General features: G+C 44.0%; 3 protein-coding genes across 3 annotated transcripts; 2 read left to right on the top strand and 1 right to left on the bottom strand.

Annotated features, from left to right (window-relative positions):
• Positions 1 to 241: 241 nt before the first annotated feature.
• Positions 242 to 6,257, top strand: tbx19 (T-box transcription factor 19). Its single transcript, XM_076012389.1, has 8 exons — positions 242 to 725; positions 2,338 to 2,614; positions 4,294 to 4,428; positions 4,702 to 4,763; positions 5,086 to 5,144; positions 5,413 to 5,565; positions 5,668 to 5,833; positions 5,903 to 6,257. The coding sequence occupies exons 1-8, from the start codon at positions 502 to 504 to the stop codon at positions 6,066 to 6,068; spliced, it is 1,242 nt and encodes a 413-aa protein (XP_075868504.1). The 5' UTR covers positions 242 to 501; the 3' UTR covers positions 6,069 to 6,257.
• Positions 6,258 to 9,409: 3,152 nt separating this feature from the next.
• On the top strand, positions 9,410 to 12,950 carry pcid2 (PCI domain containing 2). The gene is made up of 15 exons (XM_076015266.1): positions 9,410 to 9,525; positions 10,080 to 10,147; positions 10,240 to 10,329; positions 10,428 to 10,501; positions 10,595 to 10,662; positions 10,810 to 10,849; positions 10,971 to 11,025; positions 11,119 to 11,222; positions 11,360 to 11,435; positions 11,579 to 11,720; positions 11,802 to 11,902; positions 11,993 to 12,066; positions 12,145 to 12,270; positions 12,465 to 12,588; positions 12,703 to 12,950. The coding sequence occupies exons 2-15, from the start codon at positions 10,112 to 10,114 to the stop codon at positions 12,790 to 12,792; spliced, it is 1,200 nt and encodes a 399-aa protein (XP_075871381.1). The 5' UTR covers positions 9,410 to 9,525; positions 10,080 to 10,111; the 3' UTR covers positions 12,793 to 12,950.
• A 318-nt stretch (positions 12,951 to 13,268) lies between these two features.
• Positions 13,269 to 24,248, bottom strand: LOC142879322 (uncharacterized). Its single transcript, XM_076012521.1, has 25 exons — positions 24,124 to 24,248; positions 23,844 to 24,007; positions 23,672 to 23,696; positions 23,424 to 23,537; positions 23,181 to 23,318; positions 22,898 to 23,013; positions 22,469 to 22,589; positions 21,802 to 22,386; positions 20,446 to 20,694; positions 19,869 to 20,029; positions 19,638 to 19,662; positions 19,424 to 19,537; positions 19,162 to 19,293; positions 18,723 to 19,003; positions 18,263 to 18,380; positions 17,986 to 18,173; positions 17,305 to 17,699; positions 15,945 to 16,324; positions 15,121 to 15,278; positions 15,011 to 15,035; positions 14,777 to 14,941; positions 14,573 to 14,695; positions 14,427 to 14,494; positions 14,205 to 14,331; positions 13,269 to 13,906 (listed from the first exon to the last, which is right to left on the bottom strand). Exons 1-25 carry the CDS (start codon positions 24,197 to 24,199, stop codon positions 13,269 to 13,271), a joined length of 4,686 nt encoding a protein of 1,561 aa, XP_075868636.1. The 5' UTR covers positions 24,200 to 24,248.
• Positions 24,249 to 24,341: the final 93 nt, after the last annotated feature.

Below are 24,341 nucleotides of genomic sequence, written 5' to 3'. Positions count from 1 at the left end.
ATCTGGACAGACATAGAGAGAAGTCGGCTTTACTGTACAAAAATAAAACATCAAAATGTTTTCAGCCTGACATCACCTAAATAATAAATAACCTAAATTTCAGGTCCAAAATATGCTGTAAAGATGTGTGGAAAATGTAATGTACAATTTGCACAATAGGGAAAAGAAAATCAATCCAGGAGGAAATAAATCAAAAAGGCAGAAAAATCTGAGTTGTTCGGACCTTTTTTTTGTTTTTGTTTTTTTTAAACAAATAAGTAAATAAAGATTATGTCAAATTTATCTTTTAACATTTATTGTCAGCTGTCCCTCAATTTCCACTGTAGATCTGAGATCATAACTTAACCTTAACATTGGTTGAAAAAAGTTCCATTGAATTTTTATTTTGAATCAAAAATAAGTTAAACTCATTAAGATTCTAAAATTTCAATTGAACCTTAATGTCTTGAGGCTCTTTTTGCTCCACTGAAAGGCGTCACAGGAAGGCCACAGCGGGTTCAGATGAAGGTCGAGGGGCTGCAAGAGGACGGTGGCGAGTGTGGCTCGGCGTCCTCGGCTGAGCGCTGCATGTCACGGCTGCTGAGCGCCGTGGAGGGCGAGCTGCAGGCTGGCCGCGAGAAGGGCGACCCCACCGAGCGGGAACTGCGGGTGGCGCTGGAGGATGTGGAGCTGTGGAGGAAGTTCCAGCACATCACCAACGAGATGATCGTCACCAAGAACGGACGGTGAGCAACGAGGTGCTGCCTCCACCAGGGGCCCTCGCGGGGGCCCCTGAGAGTTTGGCCCTGCTGGTGGGCAAACTTTTTAACCTGTGGCGCCACAGTGGGTCCTAAAATTTGATAGAGGGAGCCGGAGCAGGAGCAGATGGATGGAGTTTTGGTGACCTCATCGGAGAAAAAAATATGTTGTGGTAGAAAACATGCTTTAATGTCAATTGAAAATGAACAAAAGCGTTAAAACAAAATATCTGTTTTTGAAGCCACACAGTATTTAGCTCTTTATGAAAATGACTGCTAAAACACTGAAAGAATACAGGAAATACAGCTATTTTATGACTTACTTACTATTAATATAATTTCTTCAAATTCAGCGGGCCAGATTAAAAAGCTTATCGGGCCGCATACGGCCTCCGGGTCATAGTTTGCCCATGCGTGGTATAGCCTCTTAAACAGGGTTTAAACTGATTTAAAAAAAAAAACAACAACATAAAAATGAAATTGTAATTCTAGTTTTAGACTCACAAGGCAGCTGCATCACTGCGATCCCAAAGGCCTCATCCTGAAAAAACTCAGACCTGAGGAACTTTTGCCCATCAAATGACGACTGGACCAATCATAATCCTTTTGAGCGGAAAGAGGCGGAGCTACAGCCAGAGTCTGACTGGCACAGGGAAACAGGAAGTTACGTCTGTGTCAGTGAGGTCAGTTTGATCAGAACTGGGCAATGTTACAAAACACATCTGACCTTCTCCTCTCTGACTCACAGTAACTTTGAAAAAATCTATTCATATGTATATATATATATATACATATATATATATAAAATCTATATGAAATGTATATAAAAAAATTATGGAAGCTCATCCACTATTTCCCAGCTACCACATTTTCTTCAAAGTTCCCAAAATATATAAAAAATAAAGTTATTATGTTTCAAAAAAACAAAAACAAAAAAAACAAAGGTGATTGAGTGACTCCAGATCCGCGTTCAGCAGGTTATTCATTAGTCTCGATAGCCGCCATCGACGTCGGCTGTGTGTATGTGTGTGTGTCTGTGTGTGCGTGTGCGTGCTTGTGTGTGTGTGTGTTTGTTTTGCCCAGCCGAGGCGGGTCGAGCGGTCGCGCCCAGCGGCAGGAAAACACTCCATTCACACCTGCAGAACGCCACTTCAGATGCTATTACAGCTGGAGAGCCGCCTGTTTGTGCAGACGTGGCTGCAAACTTTAAAAGACTGGTGTATATTTTTGGGGGTACCAGGGAGGGGCCGGAAGCCCGCGGATGCTCCCGACACGTGTTCCTTACCCGACAGTTTTATCCGTTTCTCGTTCGGAAGGTCAGAAGCTATTGGTTTTGATCGAAGACATTAAATGAAGAGATGTGATTTTTGTAAAGTTGCAACTGAGAAATCTCATGTTTTCGGGGTCACAAATATGTAACTTCAATCTTTAATTTAAATGTCAAGATTTTTTTTAATGGCACCTGAAGCATTTTGCTGATGCAATGATTGGAAACTGATGTAAAAGATTCCACAATGCAAATCCAAAAATCCATTTTAATAAGCCTTAATTAACAAAGAAACTTTTATTTATTTATTTGTTTGTTTTTACCTTCCTGCAGCCGGATGTTCCCCGTCCTGAAGGTCAGCGTGTCAGGCCTGGACCCCAGCTCCATGTACTCCCTCCTGCTGGACTTTGTGCCGGCCGACAGCTGCCGCTGGAAGTTTGTCAATGGCGAGTGGGTGGCGGCCGGCCGGGCGGAGGGGCGGGGCGAGGGGCGGGGCCACGGCGGCATCTACATCCACCCGGACTCACCTAACTTTGGCGCCCACTGGATGAAGGCGGCCGTCAGCTTCAACAAGGTCAAGCTGACCAACAAGGTCAACGGAGGGGGGCAGGTGAGAGCCTGCGGGCCCCCTGGTGGCTGGCTGCAGTAGTGGCTCACACAAAAAAACAGTTCAGTTTGTGGATGCTTGTGATTGGCTGGAATTGATGCTTTCATGTGAATGTCTTCCAGTTCTTTTCCTCCATCCTGAATTCCTGAGTCTCTTTCTTTTCTTCCTTCTTTCATTTCTTCCTTCCTTCTTGTCCTCCTCTTTTAACCTTTTTCTTTCCTATTATTTTGTACACCTTCTTTCATCCTTTCAATCCTCCCTCTTTCATCCACTTGCAGGTTGCTTTTTTCATGTATCCGTCCCTCCCTTATGTATTCCTTCTTTCCCTGCTCCATTCCTCTCTCCCTCTTCTTCTCTCTTCTTTTCCTAATGCACCTCCTTGTCCCTCCTTCCCTTCTCCTTCCGTTCATTATGCTCCCCATGTCAAGAGTGCCTCTTCCTCATTTTGTCCGCCTCCCTCCCTCCCTCCCTCTCTCTCCACCTGCGCAGCATCGCTGGAGTGGGCGAGAGACTACCGCCTCTAATTAGCCACTTCAGTCCCTCTCCTCGCTCACTTCACCTGCTCGCCCCCTCGTAACCAGGGGAACGGGATAAACAGCTCTTAATTGGCCACCGGCAGTTTAATGCACTTCCTGTCGAGAGCCGCCGGCCACTCAGAGAGGCCTTCACACACACAAGCACGCGTCCAGCACTACAAATTACCAATAATTTTGTTTGTATTTACCCCATTATCCACGTCCTCATACACACACACACACACACACACTGCGGGCAGTAATGCAGAGTTGGAACAGAGAGCTCGGCCCATAATGAAATAATTGGGTGGCTTATTTGTACATTATGGTAATTATGTTGTTTTTTTGTTTTTTTTTACTGGGAAATTCATTTACACATCATGCTTCAGATGGACGAGAGAGGCGGAGAGGTAAACTATATTCAAAACGTGCGGACACACACACACACACACTCACACACTCACCCGCCACAGCTAATGTGGGCACTGCCAGGGTAGACCCACTCTTGCACACACGTACACACACAAAGTCGGCGGGTCAGATGTGAAGCCAGCTCTCTCAATCTGAATAGAAAACAGTTTGTTTTTGTGTGTCCGCCTGGAGAGCTCCGATTGGCTAATTGGGCCTCGTTAGCAGGAGGAGGAGGAGGGGGAGAACGGGAAGGGAGGCTGGGACGGTGGAGGCTGAATGGTTTGGAGAGTGTTTGGGCCAAAAAGACAAAGATGGCAGCACTCCAGCGACTCTCCTTTACACCGACAGGCCGAGAGAGTGGAGAGAAAAACAAACAAACAAACAAACAACTGACTACACCTGTGTGTAGAATTCACTTTACCTCTGGAGATGCTGCCGATAGACCGTGCAGAAGCTGAAAGAGGTCTGGTATGAGGTCAGAGGTCAGGTATGGAAGGATGCCAGTGGGGTGATGAGGTGCCGACACGTGAGAGCACATGTCCAGGTGTGTGTCCAGGTGTGTGTCCAGGTTTGTCTAGGTCTGTCCAGGTGTGGCCAGATGTGTCCAGGTGTGTGTCCAGGTGTGTGTCCAGGTGTGTCCAGGTTTGTCTTGGTCTGTCTAGGTCTGTCCAGGTGTGGCCAGATGTGTCCAGGTGTGTGTCCAGGTGTGTGTCCGGGTGTATGTCTGGGTGTGTAACTCGTCTCGTCTGCCCTCAGATCATGCTCAACTCCCTGCACAAGTACGAGCCGCAGCTCCACATCGTGTGCGTGGGCTCGCAGCATCGCCTGGTTTCCAACGTCTCCTTCAAGGAGACGCAGTTCATCGCGGTCACGGCCTACCAGAATGAAGAGGTGCTCACAAACGCACACATGCAGAAACACACACACAGGATTTCTTTTCTTTTAATATAAAAGTAAAGTTGATGAATTGTCATATTTGTTAGAAATACAGCAGCAGCAGCAGGGTAATCATGCAGAGGAGCAGTGGGCCGACTGTTACATAAGTCTATTTTGCTGCGGACAGTCGAGGGGACGTCCTTGGTTTCCTGTTTTAACCAAAAGCACTTTTTTTTATATTTGCTCTTTAGTGGTTTGTTTTTTGTTTGTTTTTTTCTCTCTGGGCAGATAACAGCTCTGAAGATCAAATACAACCCTTTCGCTAAAGCTTTCCTGGACGCCAAAGAGAGGTGTGAGCATTGAAGATGTAAAAAATAAGAATTAATAAATATAATCATAGTTAGTAATAATTAGTAATAATAATAATTATTATTAATTGTCAATATTATTATTTATTAAAAGTTGGTTGCCACCTATCATCCATATTTATTTATTTATTTATTTTAAATATTAGTCTTATATGATATTATTTGAAATAAAATCTAGCCAAAGCGATCAAATTGTTTTACCTTTTTTTATTATTATTATTTTAGCTTAGCGGTAACATGAGACGGTCATTTGTTTAAGAAATTAAATTAATTTCAATTGGTGAGTTTGATTTAACCTCCACAGAAACCCAGGTGGACGGGGCTTGCCAGACTCTCTGGAGGCTCGTCCAGGGATTCAACCTTGTGAGTCAATTTTTCAATTAATTATTTAAACTAATCAAATGATGTGCAGCGTGATGGGTCTGATTATAATATTAAAAGTAAAAAAAACCTTTATATACCAAATAATGAGACCACCAACACCAAATAAATATCTGACATGATGTTTGTCTTATTATGAATTTTCCAGTCATTAAAGTAATCATGCAATATTGCGACACCTACTGTCCAGGAGGTATAGCTGATGTCCGTATGACCCTTTAATTGAAGCGTGTCTGTGTGTTTGTGCCAGGCTGGCCGCTGTGCTCCACCGGAGCAGCTTTTACGTATGGCGGCGGCCTCCCGCTGACACCGCATCATCACCACACCTACAAACACCACAGCTATGCAGGGCGGCACACGCCTTACCCGCCTAGCTACCTGCCGCACCGCAAACACTCCACAGGTAAACACTCAAATAAGTTTTTTATTTAAATAAAAAAATAATTATCTAAGAATATGAAAACTATTATTTATGTGATGTATGTCATAAGATTTGTTTTTTCAGTTTGTTTGTCTGAAGGTGTCCAGGTGTTATCAGATAGTTGGGGTAGCCCCTCCCCTCGCCCCGCCTCCTCTTCTTCTTCATTGGCCTCGCCCACCCACCTTGCACTGGTTAGCAACACCCCTTGCTCACCTCCTCCTCCTGCTCCTCCTCCCCCTCACAACTACAGGTAAATCTCTGCCCACAAGCCCAATTGAATCTCCTGACAATGTCTATAAACATGGCCGTTTGTGTCCAGCCAGCATCCGTGCCTGTGGACGGTTGGCTGCAGTGAGCTGAGCCCCTCGCATTCGCCATGCACTTCGCTCCACGAGCCACTCAGCAGCGAGGGCTTCATGCCACCACCAGGCCACAGTCGAGTGGGCAGTGCCACCTGGCCACCTGGTCCCACCCACTCTTTTTGAGGGGGGAGATGCGATTAGAAGATTGGGAGCATTCGGGGAACACCTGGAAACACCATATAAATATTTTTTAAAAGATTATCATATCTGACCATGGGTCCATTTTTAATGCTAATCGCCAATGACTGTTAGCATTCAGTAATGACTACTTGCATGCACCAGTAGTTTGTGCATAATAGTAACGTTTTGAGTTAGTGTTTATCATCCAACCTCAATTGTTTGGAACAAGGAAAGTATGAGGTTGTCATGTCATTTGAAATATTCTGTTAAATGAAGTGGTAAAAATGTAATATATGTGCATCTGCGGAACAACTTTTTTTGCAGCGTCAATGTTTTGTTTTTTTGTCCCTACTGTGTGTAAACAAAAGTTTTTATTGTAAATGGAGGCTCAAAGCAAATACTACATTTAGTTTTCCTGAACAGCAAACAGCTTTTACTGTCTTGTTGGTAAATGATATAATTTCAGAAGTGTCTACACAGTGGTGGATGCGCTGTACATATATGTTTACATATCACCCTCTGTCAACTGTTCAAGTCAATTCAATAAAGATGATGTAAAAAACAAAAAAACAAACACACACACACACACACACACACACACACACACACACACACACACACACATTTAAATGCAATGCTCCAATCATAATTTCAATGTGTCATGTCTTTGGTTGTTTTAACACGCCAGTGCCAGCCTAGCTAAAAGTGATAGAAAATAACAAATTTCCTTGAGGGGGTTTATTGTACAAAAAAGTTACAATTATATAATCAGGATTTGGAGAGGTTTGATGAAAGGAATAAGAAGGGAACAACTAACAATAAATTATTGGGTTAATTTACAGGGTCATACAACATCAATAGTCAGGATCATCCAGCACAAGTTACTTTAAAACCATGCAGGGAGAAGGAGAGGAGGAGAACAAAGCTTTGGATGGACAGTGACAGAAAAAGCTAAACAACAGCAGATAGATCAGCTACAGATCAGCCCAACAGTACCCATGCCACAACTACAGCCATGGTTATTTCCTTCAGTTTACTGTGGATCTATCAATATTAGATAAAAGGAAAGACAAGAATTTTATTCTTACAGCACAGACAGTACAAGCATATATTGACAGGTATTACAGTTACATACAGATATACACAGGTGCATCAAAGAGTTTAGACAGCAAAACAGGGGTAGGTTTTTTTGTACCAGAGTTTGATGTCAGGGTGGGGAAAAGGATTGAGGGAAAGGTTTCAGTGTACACAGGGGAAATGATGGCGCTAGTGTTAGCACTACAGTGGGTGGAAGACACAAGAGCAGGGAGAGCACCTATATGTTCTGATTCAAGTTCAGCACTTGTAAGTCTAAAGAACAATCATTCTGAGTAGACCAGATGTTTTAATAGAAATGCAGCAGGCACTGTACAGGATTCTGAGGATGGGTGTCACGGTTATTTTTATATGGGTGCCAGCACATATTGGGGTGTCAGGAAATGAAATGGCGGATAAGATTGCAAAGGGAGCGACAAAGAAGGGAAATATGGAAATAAATGTTAGTATTTGTCGGAAAGAAGTCAAGAACATAAGAATAATAATAATAATAATAATAAACTTTTATTTGTACAGCGCTAAATCACAGCCAAAGGCGTCTCAAAGCGCTTTATACAATCAGAGAGAACCAACCGGGCCCCCGGAGCAAGCAAGATGCGACAGTGGCTGGGAAAAACTCCCCTGTGGGAAGAAACCTAGGGCAGAACCAGACTCCAGAGGGCGATCATCTGCCTATGAGTAGTTGGGGTGAAGTAGAAAGATAGAGGAGAGACAGAGAAAGAGAGAAAGGAGCAGAGTGAGCCAGGGTGGCAGACAGGACAGAGTGAAAAACAGATACACCAACCAGGCAAAACGGATATAAACACAAAGAATAGGAACTAATTCAAGGCTGCTGTCCATGTGGAGTGTAAGTGTCCATGCTTTGGAAGGCAAGAGCCTAGCTCGATGGACAATCTGCCGATAGGACTAGTCCAGGTCTTAAGCGTGGCGGTGGGATGAAGCGATGACAGCAAGACCCCCAGGACAGCACAATCCAGCTCCTGGCGCAGTGGTCATCACCTGCCGGGGACACAGAGACTGCGGCAGTATCATGCATATCGAGCATACTGTACAAAGCATAATGAGAGCTTGGACAGAGTGGATAGAGTAAAAGATTGGATAGAGTAAAAGATTGATTGGGTGAGGAGAGTGATAAAGGTTCCGCCTGCACAGAGCAACGATCCCTGTAACGGGAGCGAAAGATCTCCCTCCACGGCGTAAGCCTACAGCAGCTTAACTGACAGTGGATGGAGTCTAACTATAAGCTTTAAGAAAAAGGAAAGTCTTAAGTCTACTCCTAAATAAACTAACTGTGTCTGCCCCCCTCACCGAGGCTGGAAGATGGTTCCAAAATAGAGGTGCCAGGAAACTGAAACACCTACCTCCTGATCTAACTCTAGAAATTTTTGGGATAACTAAAAGACCTGAATCCTCAGAGCGAAGGGCTCTTGGAGGATGATAAAGTTCAATGAGTTCCCTAATATAAGAAGGAGCCTGAGAATGAAGAGCTTTGTAAGTTAAAACTAGAATCTTAAATTCAATTCTAAATTTGACAGGCAGCCAATGCAAGGAAGCTAAAATTGGAGTAATATGCTGCCTCCTTCTAGTTCCGGTTAACAATCGTGCCGCGGAGTTTTGGATTAACTGTAATGTCCTAAGGGATGAATTTGGGCATCCTGCTAGTACCGAGTTACAGTAATCTAGCCTAGACGTAACAAAAGCATGGATTATTTTTTCCGCATCTTTGAAGGACAAAAAACTTCGAATTTTGGCAATGTTTCTTAAGTGGAAGAAAGCTGACCTCCCTACATTCTGTATATGAGAATTAAAGGTCAGGTCCTGATCAAATGTGACTCCTAGGTTCCGCACGGTAGAACTGGGTGTAGTACCAAATAGACCACTTTGTCCATCAAAAACTCTGTCCCTACTCTCTCGCGATCCAAATATAATGACCTCAGTTTTGTCGGAATTAAGCAACAGGAAATTCTGTGTCATCCAAGTAAGAAAAGGGAAACTAAAGGAGAGATGGCAGAAACAATGGGAGAAAATAAAAAGAAGGGGAGGTGGTATTACAGAATCCAGAAGGAAGTTGGAGAGGCAAGGAGTACAGGAAGAAAAGGGAGGGAGGAGGTAATATTTGTTGTTTGCCCACCGCCATAAAACCTCAAGAAGAAGAAGAAAAAGAAGAAGAAGAAGAAGAAGAAGAAGAAGAAGAAGAAATTTCCGTGTGTGTGTGCGTGTGCGCGCGGGGAAATCTTTTCTGAAACACTACCGGAAGTTACCCGTTTCACCGCGGAACTTGTGCATTACCGAATAGTGTCCGTGTTTTTATTTTGAATGAGGGAGCGCTTCACGGCTGTAATTTGGATCAAAGTCTCATTTGAAGGTATTGTAGTTTGTAGGTTAACTAGTATTATTATTATGAAATATGTTGCATATTTGTAAAGGACACATACAAACTTTCCAGGTCGTTTTTTTTTAATGTCCGTAAATCGGGGACATCTTGCGCTTGTTGGCACGTTTTCGCAAAACCCGTTAAATACATACGCAGTATAGTAACATTTTGAATAAGACGAAAAGTCCTTTTGTTTCTCATTTTAATAATGGAGGGATCAGTACTTCGTCAGTTTTATAATGGTTGTACGTTTGTAATACTGGTTACCAGCTCAATGTAGTTTGCACAGTTCACGTTCATTCGCCCTCCCAAAAAACATTCTACCACTAAAAATATATGTAGGAACAGCCTGGCAAATTGCCCACTATTATGTCATCAGAAATCATGCTTATGATAATAATAATAATAATGATAATGATAATGATGATGATGATGACAATAATAATAAAAACTTGTGCATAAATTTGAATTGTGGGACTCTCATTTTAGTGTTTTTGCTGCTGATGAACCATTGTGTGAAGACATGATCATCTCCCTGTTTCCAGGTCAAAGCACCTGCTGAAGTCAGCAGGACGTGATGGCCCACATCACCATCAACCAGTACCTGCAGCAGGTAACTAACTCTCAACTTTCCCACTGCCTGCCGGTTTGGACGATGCTGTTTTTACTTCATCATCTTCTTCGTTGGTGTTTTCCTCCGGCCAGGTTAACGAGGCCATCGAGAACCATGAGGGTCAGTTCTGTGCCGAGCTTCTCTCCTTCAAACACCCGCATGTCGCTAACCCTCGGCTCCAGGTGAGGCCCCCCGCCCCCTCTCAGGTCGATGTGCATCGCCAGGATACAGCCTCACCTGTGTGTGTGTGTTTGTGTGTGTGTGTGTGTGTGTGTTACAGCTGGCCAGCCCAGAAGAAAAATGTCAGCAGCTCCTGGAGCCACCGTATGATGAGATGGTGGCCGCTCACCTCAGGTAGGACAGCTGGTAATCCACCATGTTACTGCGGCGCCAATGCTGGTTACCGTAGCAACGCAACTCCATCTCTTTGTGTGTGTATTTTGACAGATGTACCTATGCTGTGGCCAATCACGACTTTGTTGAAGCCTACAAGTTTCAGACACTTGTTGTCCAATATCCTTTGTGATGAAAGCACACGTACATACACAAACAGACACACACACACACACACACACACACACACACACACACACACACACACACACACACACACACTTAAAAGCAGATGTAATTATCAGTGTTACTCCTTGACGTCTTTACATCCTTCCTGAGAGCTTTCCAAGCACATAAAGAGGAGAACTGGTGAGTACACACACACACACACACGTACGCACGCACGTCACACACCTTTAGTGTGCGATGGATGTTAACTAGTTGCATGTATTCAGAGAACAGTCATTGTGTTTCGTGTGTGTGTTTGCAGGGCTCTGCCGGTGATGTTCGCCGTCACGCTGGACCTCCGCATCTTTGCCAACAACGTGAGAGTCCACTCGACTTGGGCTTCACCAGGACAGCGGTCGTAACAAGAGGGGAGGGAGTCGGTGACTAGACTCTCCGCTGTGTGTTTTCAGGCGGAGCAGCAGCTGCAGAAGAAGGGCAAAGGTCAGCCCGGCGAGATGCTGGAGAAGGCGGCCGAGCAGCTGATGAGCTGCTTCAGAGTGTGTGCCAGTGACAAGTCAGTACACACACACACACACACACACATTTCAAACAATACTTTTCGACATCTCTTTATTTAGCTTTATAAAAAATTGCCTGAAATGATTTTTACGTTTTTTTTTTGTTGTTGTTGTTGTTTTTTTACCTACACAGCCGTGCAGGTATCGAAGACTCGAAGAAGTGGGGAATGATGTTTCTGAGCAACCAGCTCTTCAAGATCTACTTCAAGGTCTGCAGCCAGTGTGATACATTGACGCCATTCTTTTTGACATTTTGAGCGTAAATTAGTCCTGCTCAACACATGCAGATATTTTTCTCTAACCTTGGTTTTTATTTTATTTTATTTTATTTTACAATTCTGTGATAAATCAGATCAATAAGCTGCACCTGTGCAAACCTCTGATCCGAGCCATCGACAGCTCCAACCTGAAGAACGACTACAGTCCGGCGCAAAAAGTCACCTACAAATACTACGTGGGCCGCAAAGCAATGTTCGACAGCGACTTCAAACTAGGTAAACAAGAAATAGTGATAATAGTAAAAAAAAATAGTTCAAATAATAATTTTAATTTTAAATGGACTGGTGTCCTTGCAGCTGAGGAGTTCCTCTCCTACTCTTTCGACCACTGCCATCGATCCAGCCAGAAGAACAAGAGGATGATTCTTATCTACCTGCTGCCCGTCAAGATGCTGCTGGTAAAAATATTACAAAAATCATAAAGAATAAATCCATCAATATTATGACATAAAACAGTTCTGGAAGTGACGTTGCTGGTGCTTCCTCAGGGTCACATGCCGACTCATCAGCTGCTGAGGAAGTACGACCTCATGCAGTTCGCCGATGTGACCAAAGCCGTGAGGTAAGCAGCCAGGTCTGGAGACAGGAAGTGACATCACGTCAACTGCGGCGTTCACAGATGTTTGTTTTTGGTTTCCAGTGAGGGGAATCTGCTGCTGCTCAACGAAGCTCTGACCAAACACGAGACCTTCTTCATCCGTTGCGGCATCTTCCTCATCCTGGAGAAACTCAAGATCATCACCTACAGGAACCTCTTCAAGAAAGTGTGAGTCGAGCTGCTCAGCTGCACCCTCTGCTTAATCTTAAATCTTTGACCATACTCTCCAGTGGTCAGCACTCTTCACACTTTATTAAGACATTTACATTTTGTCTGTGTGTTTGCAAAGTTTATTTATTTATTTATTTTATTTTTTTGCGTTCTTCTCAACTCTGTGGCTGTCTTCTGGCCCTTGTCTGTAGGTACCTGCTGCTGAAAACCCACCAGTTGCCTCTGGACGCCTTCCTGGTGGCACTGAGTATGATGCAGGTGGAAGACGTGGACATCGACGAGGTGCAGTGCATCCTGGCCAATCTCATTTATATGGTGAGGACACACACACACACACACACACACACACACACACACACACACACACACACACACACACAGATGTGTGTATCAAGCTAGACTAAGCTGTGTGTTTTCTTTGTCCCTCAGGGTCACATCAAGGGTTACATCTCCCACCAGCACCAGAAACTTGTGGTCAGTAAACAGAACCCATTCCCTCCACTCTCCTCTGTCTCTTAGACTGCACTACCCACAACCACCGCACCCCCCCCCCCCCAACTTTGACGCACCACAGGAAGCTTGTTTTCTGTCCCATTCGTTGTTTCATTCTTTTTGAATACAAATTTTTGCATTGTAAAAAAAGGAAAAATGTTCAATAAAACAGGTTTTGGTTTGTAGAGCGTGTCAGCGATTGAGTCACTTTCATAAAAACAAACTTAAGTAAAACATTCTGTGAGACCTAAGCCCCTATATTGTGGGTATTGGAGTCTTTATACACACACACACACACACACACACTGTCGTTTCACACAAACAGACAGTGTTACGTATTCTACATTAATAGTTGAGATTTGTATTTTTATTTTTAGAAATGCACTTGAAAGTAAAAATTAGATTTTTCTCAGAGCAACTAAAGGTAAGTGCGATGCATAAATGTACAATAAGAGTTTGTCGTCGAGTGATGTGTGCCAGCCAGGTTATGCCAGAGTCTCGGGTTACACGTTGACCTGTGAGATGACCTCCATGTTCTTGGCCGCCTCCAGTTGAGGTCGGATCCAGCTCAGGTGGCGGGAGAGTTTGGTGAACACCAGACCACCGCTGTCGCAGCCAGCAGGCGACGACGTGAGCAACCCTGTCAGGAATATGGTACCTCGGTCTACCGTAGCCACCGGCGTCCCCGCTAGCAGGGGCACGCTGCTCTCCAAGACACCCCGGGCCAGAACCTCTGAGCTCTTCCCTGTGCTGTTCCCTCCGGATCCACCTGCCGGATTCCCCTCTGCTGAACGTTGTGTGTCAAGGTTCTCCTGGTGGGCCCTCGGGTTCCCCTTCATGCAGAACATCTTGTTGCTGACAGGATGCGACAGCTTCAGCTTAGCGCGGCACTCGTCCAGCGTGACGTAGGCTACCTCCTGCATGCGGTCGTCCCCTGGCTTCGCTGTGATACCTGTCCTCCTGGAATTCATCAGCACGTTCTCACAGAAGTCCTTGGCGGGTAGGCAGAGGTGGATGATTGTGGGGCCGAACTTTAGGTTCCTGGTCAGCTCGAGGAGGGCCAGGTCGTAGTCGTGGCGACCGGCCTGGAAGCGTGGGTGGAGGTGCATGGCCCGTACCGTCAGGATCCGTTTCCCATCATCTGGGGGAGGAAGCGGAGCAGCTTTATCGGAGAAATCCCCAAACAGAAATCAATCAAATTTTAAGTCCCACTGACTGTCGCATCCCAAAGGATGCAAACTTTGTCCTCCGCATTTGACACATCCCCCGAGCGGTGAGTCCAGAGTGCCAAGCAAGGAGGCAACTGGTACCATTCTTATGGTTTTTGATATTACAAGGCCGGGGATCAAACCCGCAACCTCCCAGTCTCAGGACACTCTACCACAAGACCACTGAGCTGGTAAGAAAAAAAAAATGCTTTGTCGTGGGCTGATGAATACCGGGAATAACCAGGATGTCACGGACGTTGCGCTCCGAGTACAAGCAGCTGGCAGCCGTCAGGACAGTGGAAGGACCCACTAGGACTCCTCCGCATAGGTCTCCCCCGCTGTTGTTCACCACTGTCACCTGGAGATGCAAAAGGACGAAGCCAGAAGTGCGTTTTAGCTGCGAATAGAAGCAGCATGGAATTAATTGCGATTGGCTGAGATCTTGCGTCTGACCTGCCAGGGACATTTTCCGTGTGGACACAGTGGCGCCGTCACAGGAAGTCGTCCACAGGGAAACTCCACTGCAGACAAAGAGAGAGAGATTGTTTAACTACATGAAAGTAGGCTGATGTGTTTGTGTGTGTTTTTGAATGCGAGACCTTCAGGCAGGCAGCTCCGCTCGTCGCTCTGTAGTTTGAATCCCGGCATGCAGGAGCAGGTGTAGGTGTTTTCGGACACGGTGCACAGCTGGTGGCACGCTGCTGGCCCATCGGTTGGACATTCTGTCAAACAAAACACAACAACGTGAAGTTTGCAGAGGGGCATGTCTGTTGCGGTTTAGTTTAGTTTTGTTTTTGGCCCACCTGGCAAGATTGTTTGCGAGGTACTGGTGGGCGCCTCCAGGTGTCCTCCCCCCAGCTCGCACACCTTCCCATGGTACGGATCCACACAGGAGCAGTTGAAGCCACCAAGTAGGTCGGTGCAGTTGGCTCCATGGAGGCAGGGGTTGGGCTCACACTGGTTCTCGTCTGCCCAGTTTTATAGTTATATAGTTTTCTTTAATAGATGTACTGATTTGCTCCTGTAATTGGACTTACCGTGGTAAGTGGACCAGAAGGTGTCCTGCAAAGAAAAAAACAGAACAAACTATTTCCTGCTTCAAAATGGAAAACAAAAAATAATTGTCAACGATCAGCGAGAGTCTGACCGTCTTGGCTTTGTCTTCGAAGTACTCGCGCGCCTCCTCGTAACTGCAGATCTCCTCCATGCACTCACGCTCCAGGTTGCCCTGCAGCATCTCCTCCAGGAACATGTTGGCCCGTTTAGAGCGCAGGAACACGGCGCTAGATGCCGCAGGACGGAACACTGCAAGAACCACGTACCACTGTAGACTCTCAGGCAGCCAATTTAAACACAAATTCAATTAAGTCAAACATTTTGTGAAAGCTTAAGTTTGACGCTAAAATAGATTTAAAATGTTGTCACCACTCGAAGTAACACTGCAAATTCTATCCAGTTGTATTTTGTTTTCCCTCCAACATTTTTTTAGAATCGCTAATAGTAACAAAATGATACTTCTCTTTTTGACAGTCCATATTTTTTGCCAGTGGGGGGCATGTGATGAATTATTGAACATGCAGTTCTTGCATTTCCAGTTATAACACTGATGTAACGCTGAACATCATTGTATAGCATAGCATCGTATTAATATCCCAATCGACCCCAAAATATTATGGCAGCATTTCTTTGTATTCTGTGCTCACGTCGGTACTCCTTTCATTACTCAAACCAAACAACAACAATTTAATCCTATTTGTGAAAGCTAAAATTACACAATACCCCAATCATGACAAGTATGAACCTTCGTTAGTACAGCTCAATAAAGTAAATGCAACCAAGTATTTACAAAAGTAGGTGAGAGAGTTCTCAATGCTCATGGCCATTGCCTGCCCAGCTCCTTCTTTATCTGTCAAAACAAGCGTGAGTTTGAAATCTAAAATGTAGATTTGAGCCAACAGCTGGAGGTTTTACCTTCTGCCTGTGTGAAAAGCTGAAAGAAACAGCCGAAGAGGCACAGACCCAGAACAGGCGCCGGATTACAAACTGACATGATGCTGACCGCCATGACACTGACTTGTCTGCTGCTACAGCCGCCGCCGCCGCCAAACACACACACACACACACACACACACACACACACACACACACACACGCACACACACACACACACACACACACATGCACAAACACACAAAAACAGGCGCACACACCTAAACACACATTCAAATGTACGGCAATGACTCAGCCAAGTACTGACAGGAAACTCCATCAAATACTGAAATCTTTTTTTCAGTAGACTGATTATTAAAATCAATTGGAACTTTTGATTGAAAAGATCTTTGCCAAACAAACTCCAACATATTTAACCAAATTTGAAAAGTCATTTAGCTTTAAAGTACAATTGTGTTTTGGTTCCACACATTTTAGGGTAGAAAAGAAAACTGGGTTCTTTCACAGATATTTTTTACATATAAATATATATATATATATTATATCAATTTGCTGTATAAGAGTTAAAAGAGGGGACAAACTGTTCTGGGTAAACACCGAGTTCCTGTTCTGGACTCTGACCCCTCCTCAACCCACACAGAACAAGCAACTGCTCCGACCTCTGGAACATCAGTCTTGCAGAAGGTTTATTTGAGATAAACACAGAGGAATTTCGTCACAGGGATAAATAAAACAATCTGCACCAGCCAGTCAAAACATTCCAGAAAGCACTAGTCATTTTTAAAACAGTTAATTTTTCCTCAGTTGTTTGGTCATGTTTGACAGCATCATAGAGGCAAAGTTGAATTGAGATGTTTCGTAATTCATTCGTGTCATTTTTGTAGTGATATGTAATATTTGTATTGTGTTGTGGTAGAATGTTGGACACAAAATGGCCTGTAATGTTGATCATTTTGGCTCTCATAATTTACCATTATGTTTGCGAAAAAACGAACAAAAGGAAGAGAATAGAACTCTGAGGAATGCCTTTCAATTAAACAGAGACTTTTTCAAAGGCCTGATGACAGAAATTTTATTGCTACTGTACATTTTGCAGCAGTGCTGCTTTTATAGCATTGGTAAAATATTGAATGTGACCCAAACTTTTTCTCAGGTTCTCAAAAATGCTGAGTAAATGCAGGCGAGTAATTCTTTATTGCCTTTTTTAACATTAGGTAAATATTGGTACATAATCAAAGGTTTTTTGTGGCTACATGTTTTGTAAGAATTCTGTTTATTTATTTTTTTATTTTTTTATTTTTTTATTTCAAGAGGCACAAAATGCAGCCGATCTCCACCGTGCAGTCGCAATTTTCACAGGTAGAGCCTTTCAATGGTGTGTTAATGTCGTTTGTTCCTTCTTTGGTTCCCTGCTTTGGGCATGAGTCTTGCCATGCCAATACGAATCCAGCGGATGTACTTAGACACTTGGGTGTAGACTCCGTATTTGCCCTTGCGCGCACAGCCCTCCCCCCAGCTCACGATCCCGGTGACAAAGTAGGTATCGCGGTAGCGCGTGACGTGCGGACCACCGCTGTCGCCTTGGCAAGCGTCCTTGGCAATGTCGTCGTAGCCTGCACAGAACATTTGCTGTTTGATGCCCAACCGGGTGGATTCAATGCAGACGGCCCGACTCACGTAGGGGACTGTGAGTCGCTGCAGGGTGGTGGATGGCTGTCGGCCCTCGCCAAGGCGGCCAAAACCACTGACCATACCGTCAGGCTGCCGCATCAGGACCTGCAGGAGGCGGAATACAGATCGAGCTCATCAAGTGTCCTTAAACAATTTTCAAATCTTTTTGAAGTTATGTCGCAATAGTTGACATTTGTTGGCCCATCAAGTTACCGCATGTTTTGGCCTGACAAAAATTGTGTTTCTTTGTGTTACTGACTCTGGCTGTGCAATAAATTCTTGGGGATTTAAAAGAAAAGGTTTACCCAAAAACAATGGTTGCCAGTGGTTGTGTGAGAGTTACAATAGAATACAGTTTGGTTCAGTAGTGATGACTGGTTTCAGTGTTCACCTTTTCAGCAAATTCTTGCTCTGGCAGGCAAGCTGGCAGAATGAACCTGCTGAACTTTATGGGCTTGGCCAGTTTAATGAGCGCAATATCGTTGTGGTAGGTTTCCGACTCGTATTTGTGGTGAGCAATAATCATCTCTACTTCGTAGATAGCTTCATTCTCGTCATCCCGCAGCACATCAAACTCCCCTGGACACATATGGAATGTAAACACTGTTTAGCAATAATGAATTGTTGCACATGTTTACAAAGCATCTGTTGGGTTGCTGTTGCATTACCTAGCTTAATGTAGATGTATCGTGAATGGTTCATGCAGTGGGCTGCGGTCAGGATGAAGTATTCATTGAGGATGGTTCCGCCGCAGAATCCACGGTTCTCCTCGTTCAGCAGCAGAGCCTGTGCCGCACAATACGAAGCAAAATTTGTGACTGTGGACTGGATGTCTCCAATCAAGGAAGCAGTCACGTAAAGATGGTGTCATATTAAACTAACTATATGAGAATGTTCTCTTATTTTTATGGCAAAAAGGAAAACTACTTGTATTTGCTGTTGTTCCAGTCCTCCAATAGTACCTGTAAAGGTTGTATGAGAGTTGTTTAACTAGGACTGTCTTGTATTCCAAGATTGCTGTTGCTATGGCAATGAGACAGATATGTTGAGAGCCAGTAGTGTGATTTAAAAAAAAAAAAAAAAAAAAAAATTCAGCAGAAAAAGATACGTTTGTAGAGTATATCTTACCTGCCATGGACATTCTCCCGGTGGACAATGCTCTCCATTGACAATGCGGACCGTACCAGCCATTTCAGCGAAGATTGGTTCTTCGACAACTTGGTGTTCAAGAGGAATCTCGGTGCTGCTGCTGTTCCCTAGCAAGTCACTCAGTGTGGTGGTAACGTTGCTGAGTTCCACCCCATCTGTCTGATTGACCTCTGTAGTGTTTCTGTCAGTGACGTTCTGCCGCTCATATGTGAACATCTTCCTGGCGTTTGTGGTGACGAGACGGCCACATTTGAAGGTCTCTGAAAGAGGAAGTGGACAGAATAGAACGAAAGTAACCAAAACATTTGGTTACCTGAAGTCTTTGGCTTTTAGTGGGTTTTATGCCGTTTATTGTCCTGAGATTTTTTTATTTATTTTTTTTAGTGTGGATCATTGTAGCTTTTTGGGTCATTCTCACCATTGGATATACAAGCTTTGTAATCCGAATCCAGGAAATAGCCATCAGCACAGGAGCATTGAACGTTTTCGTTGACCACCTTGCAGAAGTGTTCACAGCCACCATTCGTGCTCTCGCACAGCTCTGGAATGACTGAAGGGCGGAGAAAGAAAGGGCTGGCTTACGCTTCTTTAGGTTTTTGTTCAAACCCAAGACCACTGTGATTGGTAGTTTTTTTCCAAACTCTGTGAAATATTTTCAGTAATAATGTACAAATTGGTACCGATTTCACAGTTGAAGCCCTGGAACCCGGGCTGGCAATAACACTCGTAGCTGCCAATTCCGTCTTTGCACTTTCCCTTATGTGCACACGGGGATGATTCGCATGCGTCGCCATCTTTGGAATAAAACACACAAGGAAGTCGTAATGAGATACTCCCTGCACCGATGCATCCTGGAGAGTTCAGCAATTGCAGCATGATAGAACAAATACCTACCAAAATATTTCTTCCAGAATTCAGTCTACAAAAAAGAGAGACAAAAAGACAACTTAACTTTTTTTTTCCCTTCGTGGGGAGCGAGGTTAAGCAACATGCCTTCTACCTTTTAGTTGAGCATTTTTAGCCCAAGCTACAATGCTATATTTTCCAGTGGTATCCAGTTATTTTTTTTTTAGCCCTGGCATTGATGTATTATATTTATGCAGGTTGATTGCTGAAGGTTCGTACAGTTTTAGCTTCGTCTTCGAAGATCTCGCGTGCCTCTTCAAAACTGCAGCGCTCCTCCATGCACTCCCGCTCCATGTCGCCTTGTTTGACTTCTTCCCAAAAGGTGTTCGCCCGTTTCGACCGGGTCAGAACTTGAGTGGCTGTCTTTTCGCCCAAGAAGACTGTTGAATAGGAGCAAAATGTTGCAGAGTGTTGATTAAATAAACGTGAAAATGCTGCAATGCAATCAGAGAAAATTTGCTGACCGTCTTGGAAAAATAAAAAGGTTTCAGAAGAGAAACACATGAACGATCGTGGTTCGAAAGAGGGTTGCTAGTCCAGTAAGAAGTCTTGAGGTGTTCCAATCTGTGTGTGTGTGTGTGAAGGAGGCAGCAGTCAATCACCAAAAATCAACACGTGAGAGACACTAAAATTGGACCAGGTCAAATAGGTCACCCGTCACCAACAAACCTCCCCCTCCGCCCACCACCCAAAACACTGTCAGCATGGCACTAACTCTTCTGGCTTCCTTCAACTCCCTGTTCTGGTTATGCCTACGGGTTTTTTGGTTTTTATTTATTTTTTTGACCAAACTTACCTCCGTGAGCGTCAACCAGGTCGATGAGCAGGAGGCAGAGCGTCATTCTGTGAAGCCAAACCATGGTCTCCGGGGATGCGCGATGAGCTCTGCAGTAACAAACCTCAGTGCGCTGAGTGGAAGTAACGGGTTCTGAGAGTGGAGGAAGGACAGAGAAATGGAGGAGGAGGGAGAGAGGGCAACGACCCGCATGGAGTGATTTGTGTGTGGGTGTGTGCGCGCGCATAGAGAGGTCTGGCAGGAAGTGGTGTCAACATGTTGACGCTGCAGTGATTGCACTGGGCAGGGCTTATCTCCAGACTTTCAGCCAAGATGCTGGAGCTTAATAAAAAAAAAAGGTTGTGAAGAGGAACTACAAATTGCCAAATTCTGATGCTAATGTAATTTTTATAAAGCAAAAAAAAATTAAGTCTACATAATTAACCATAATAAACAGCTGCAAACTTCCAATCATCAACAACTAACATACAAGGTTTTTTTTTTTTTGGCTTGTTTTCCGGGAATTGCTTTTGACATGGCATAAGTGAGTTTGTGCAGAGGCGAGGTGTTGCATAAAGATACAGATAGCAATGGTAAGAGGGTGCCAGACACACATGAACGTTCCGTGCACACCCTGGTACAAGAGAGGAAAGGAATTCATCCTGTGTTTCCCCCCTTTTTAGCATTGCTTCATTTTAAACAGGAAAAAAAAGGAAATGACACGGTGGTGCGGGAATAGTTTCTGTAACTGGCGCTGAATCCCTATCACATCCTGGTTGTAGATGTCTAAATTAATAAAGATTTATTCTGTAGCGCCCTAAACTTGAACGCAAATCAGTTTTAGAGTAAATTTGTAAACATTAGACAGCAGTAATTGTTGCAACTCTACCAGTGTACAACAAGGAGAACATAACTTACTGTTGGAAAAAAGAAATTTCAACAAATGTTATCTGGTCTCTCCACAAAGCGCAGCTGTCATATTTAAATGTAACCAAGCCAAAAAAACAGGTAGAGGATAGAAAGTACAAGTTCTCCAGTTTGTCACCAGATTAGAATAAATGCTGAAAGATTTTCAGAATGTCCTGTAGGACTTCAACATACAGATATTTCAACTCAAAGGACAGCCATATGTTGTGGTTCTTAAAGTAAAAATAATACAACGGGTAATTGCATAAATTGCATTTATTAGCACCAACAAATGTTGAGAAGTAAAGAGTTTCATTACATTTATATTATTTGGTACATGTATTTTTAAACATCCAGAACATCTTTAAAAAAAATGTTTAGAAATACATCAATAAAACTAGAGCCCCAAAACAATAAAACCTTATTAGAGTTGGGTGGGAAGTTGTAAAAGGTCATTGTTGTTTGTGGCTTATGGCTTCTCAACAGTTGCTCTTATTGTGTCCTTTGCCCAGCCCACAAAACTGGCCATGTTGGTGTAAATTCCATAATACCCTGGGCTGTTACAGCCCTGCCCCCAAGCCACCACACCTGTCAGAAAGTGGGTGGAGCCATAAAGCGTGACGAGTGGACTCCCATCATCTCCACGGCAACTCTGATGGTTGCCCTCTATGTATCCTGCACACAGCATGTTGCTGGTGATGTTCAGCTGGGCTCTCTGGGAGCACAGGGCATTCTGGATGATGGGAACAGAAAATTTGCGTAGAATGGGAGACACAGGAACATTGTCTACGGCACCCTGCTCCATGTTGCCCCCAGTGGTTCTCCTCCCCCAGCCAGACACAGTGTGGTAGCGGACCAACAAGAGCTCACGCTCAGCCAAATCTTTGGTCGGCAAGCAGACAGGAATGATGTGACGGTTCAACATAAGCGATTGGCCCAGTCGTAACAAGGCGATGTCACTTTCACCAGTCGTTTGGTTGTAGTCTTTGTGGATGACAGCCATTGAAACCATCACGGTTTGTTCTGTGCCTTCATTCACCGCCAAGTTGTGTTCCCCTAGTGGCACAAAGGAGGACAGTCGTCAAACCATCAAACAAACAAATCAGTCTTAAACATTCCTAAAGTGATAGTTGATTACCTGCAGTAACAGTGAGGTTTTCTGCGTTATGGCCACTGACACAGTGTGCAGCAGTGACCACCCATTCTGGATGGATTAGAGCTCCTCCACAGTGACTTTGTCCATGTAGCTGAACCAGAACCTGATCAACAGACAAGGATGCTCATCAATACGAAATGGAAGCATAGTTGGTTAAACATGCTTGTCATTTGTCTATTGCACCTCCAGTGTTGCCTGTGGACCCACCTATGCATTTAACTTAAACAACAAAGTGTCTAATCAGGTCAACCTCACACATTGTTGTTCAGTGGAGGATAAATCCTTACTGCCACCAAGATTCCTGTGACATATTCTTGTCCGTTTTGATGAGTTATTGATATGTTGAGAAAATAGTTAGACTTAATTCATAATCAGAGCATACTGTCTGAACCACGTATGCAACTATTTTACCTGCCAAGGACACTCTCCCTTTGGGCAATGGTTAGCGCCCACAAGCCTGGTCTGCCCCGATACACTCTGTTCCACTCCTAGTTCAGGTGGAGGCAGGAAGCCACAGGGATATGCCACTGCAACAGAAGACTCATGTCAGACCAGATTCCAACAAACTTAGTTGTACAACAACAACAACAACAACAACGTCTAAGAATTTTACCCCTCACTGTTGTCAAGTAAATATTATTAGCTTGATAAGAAGTAATTGTCAGTAGTGCTTGCAATTTAGTGTGATTGGTACCCTCTTTGACACACTGTTGTTTGTCTGCTCCCAGCTTGTATCCGTTAGCGCAGAAACATTTCCGACTTTTTCCTGAGCCATCGCAGAAATGTTCGCATTGTCCGTTATGAAAGAGGCATTTCAGTAATTCTTCCACCCCTGAGGAGAGTAGCCAGTAAGAACATTTAAATATAATCCACTGTACGAACTCACTTCAGAATTCACCAAAAGGTTTGCAAAATTTTCCAAAGCTAGTTTTCTTACTTGTCTCACAGTACTGTCCACCAAACCCCTCTGGACATTGACACTCATAGGCAGTTCCCATGAAGATACATGACCCATTATTATGACATGGGTTGTTCAAGCAGGGGTCTCGACCTTTGTAAATATGGGAGAATCAGTGCAAGACAAGCTAGGAGTACTTTCAAACTTTCAAATAATTCCATGAATTGACCAAATTGAAGACATGACGGTGGAAGTCTAAAAATCTACTAAAAGGCCATCTTACTCACGATTATAAGTCAGCCAAAATTGTCTCTGTAAAGCAAAAACATATTTGAGTCCATACAATATTTATTCAATTCTTTGTTCAATATATGAAAATTCCATTGCCTCAAATCCAACGCCATCAATATAAAGATCTGCTTGAATTCAGTAAAAGGTGTTTAAATTTTTGAAACTCACTGTCTTATCATCATCTTCAAAAACTTCTCGCGCCTCTTCGTAGTCGCAGATCTCTTCTATGCACTCCCTCTCCAGGTTCCCTTGTTTCATCTCCTCCAGGAAGCCACTGTTAGCTCGCCGCCATCTTCGAAGCACTGCATTAGCGTCGTCTTTCTCTACAAACACTGCGGGAAGCCACAAAAACATGCTGCGCAACTGTCGGATAAACATTGTCTCACATTATGCATTATGCTAAGCACAGTACTAATTTAGCGCAACACATTTAACAAAGAAAACATACCTTCTGCGGCGGCAATGTTTGCAAGCAGAATCAAAACGATGCTGCAACTTCGCACCAGCATGTTGAATCTCAGCATGAACTTGGACAAACTGAGTTTTTAAAAAGGCCAGGCATTTATAGTGCACGCCCACCAAACAGAGGACCCTTGAAGTCAGGTCATCTGGTCGACACGCACCATTTTTGGTTCATATTGATTATATATTATCTGCAGCTAAGTC

This window comes from Nelusetta ayraudi, unplaced genomic scaffold (genome assembly GCF_046127955.1).
Source record: "Nelusetta ayraudi isolate G7.1 ecotype Tasmania unplaced genomic scaffold, CSIRO-AGI_Nayr_v1 ptg000006l, whole genome shotgun sequence".
Taxonomy (NCBI): Eukaryota; Metazoa; Chordata; class Actinopteri; order Tetraodontiformes; family Monacanthidae; genus Nelusetta; species Nelusetta ayraudi.
The sequence above is the reverse complement of the archived record's forward strand: the minus strand, read 5'-3'. Positions and strand labels throughout refer to the sequence as shown.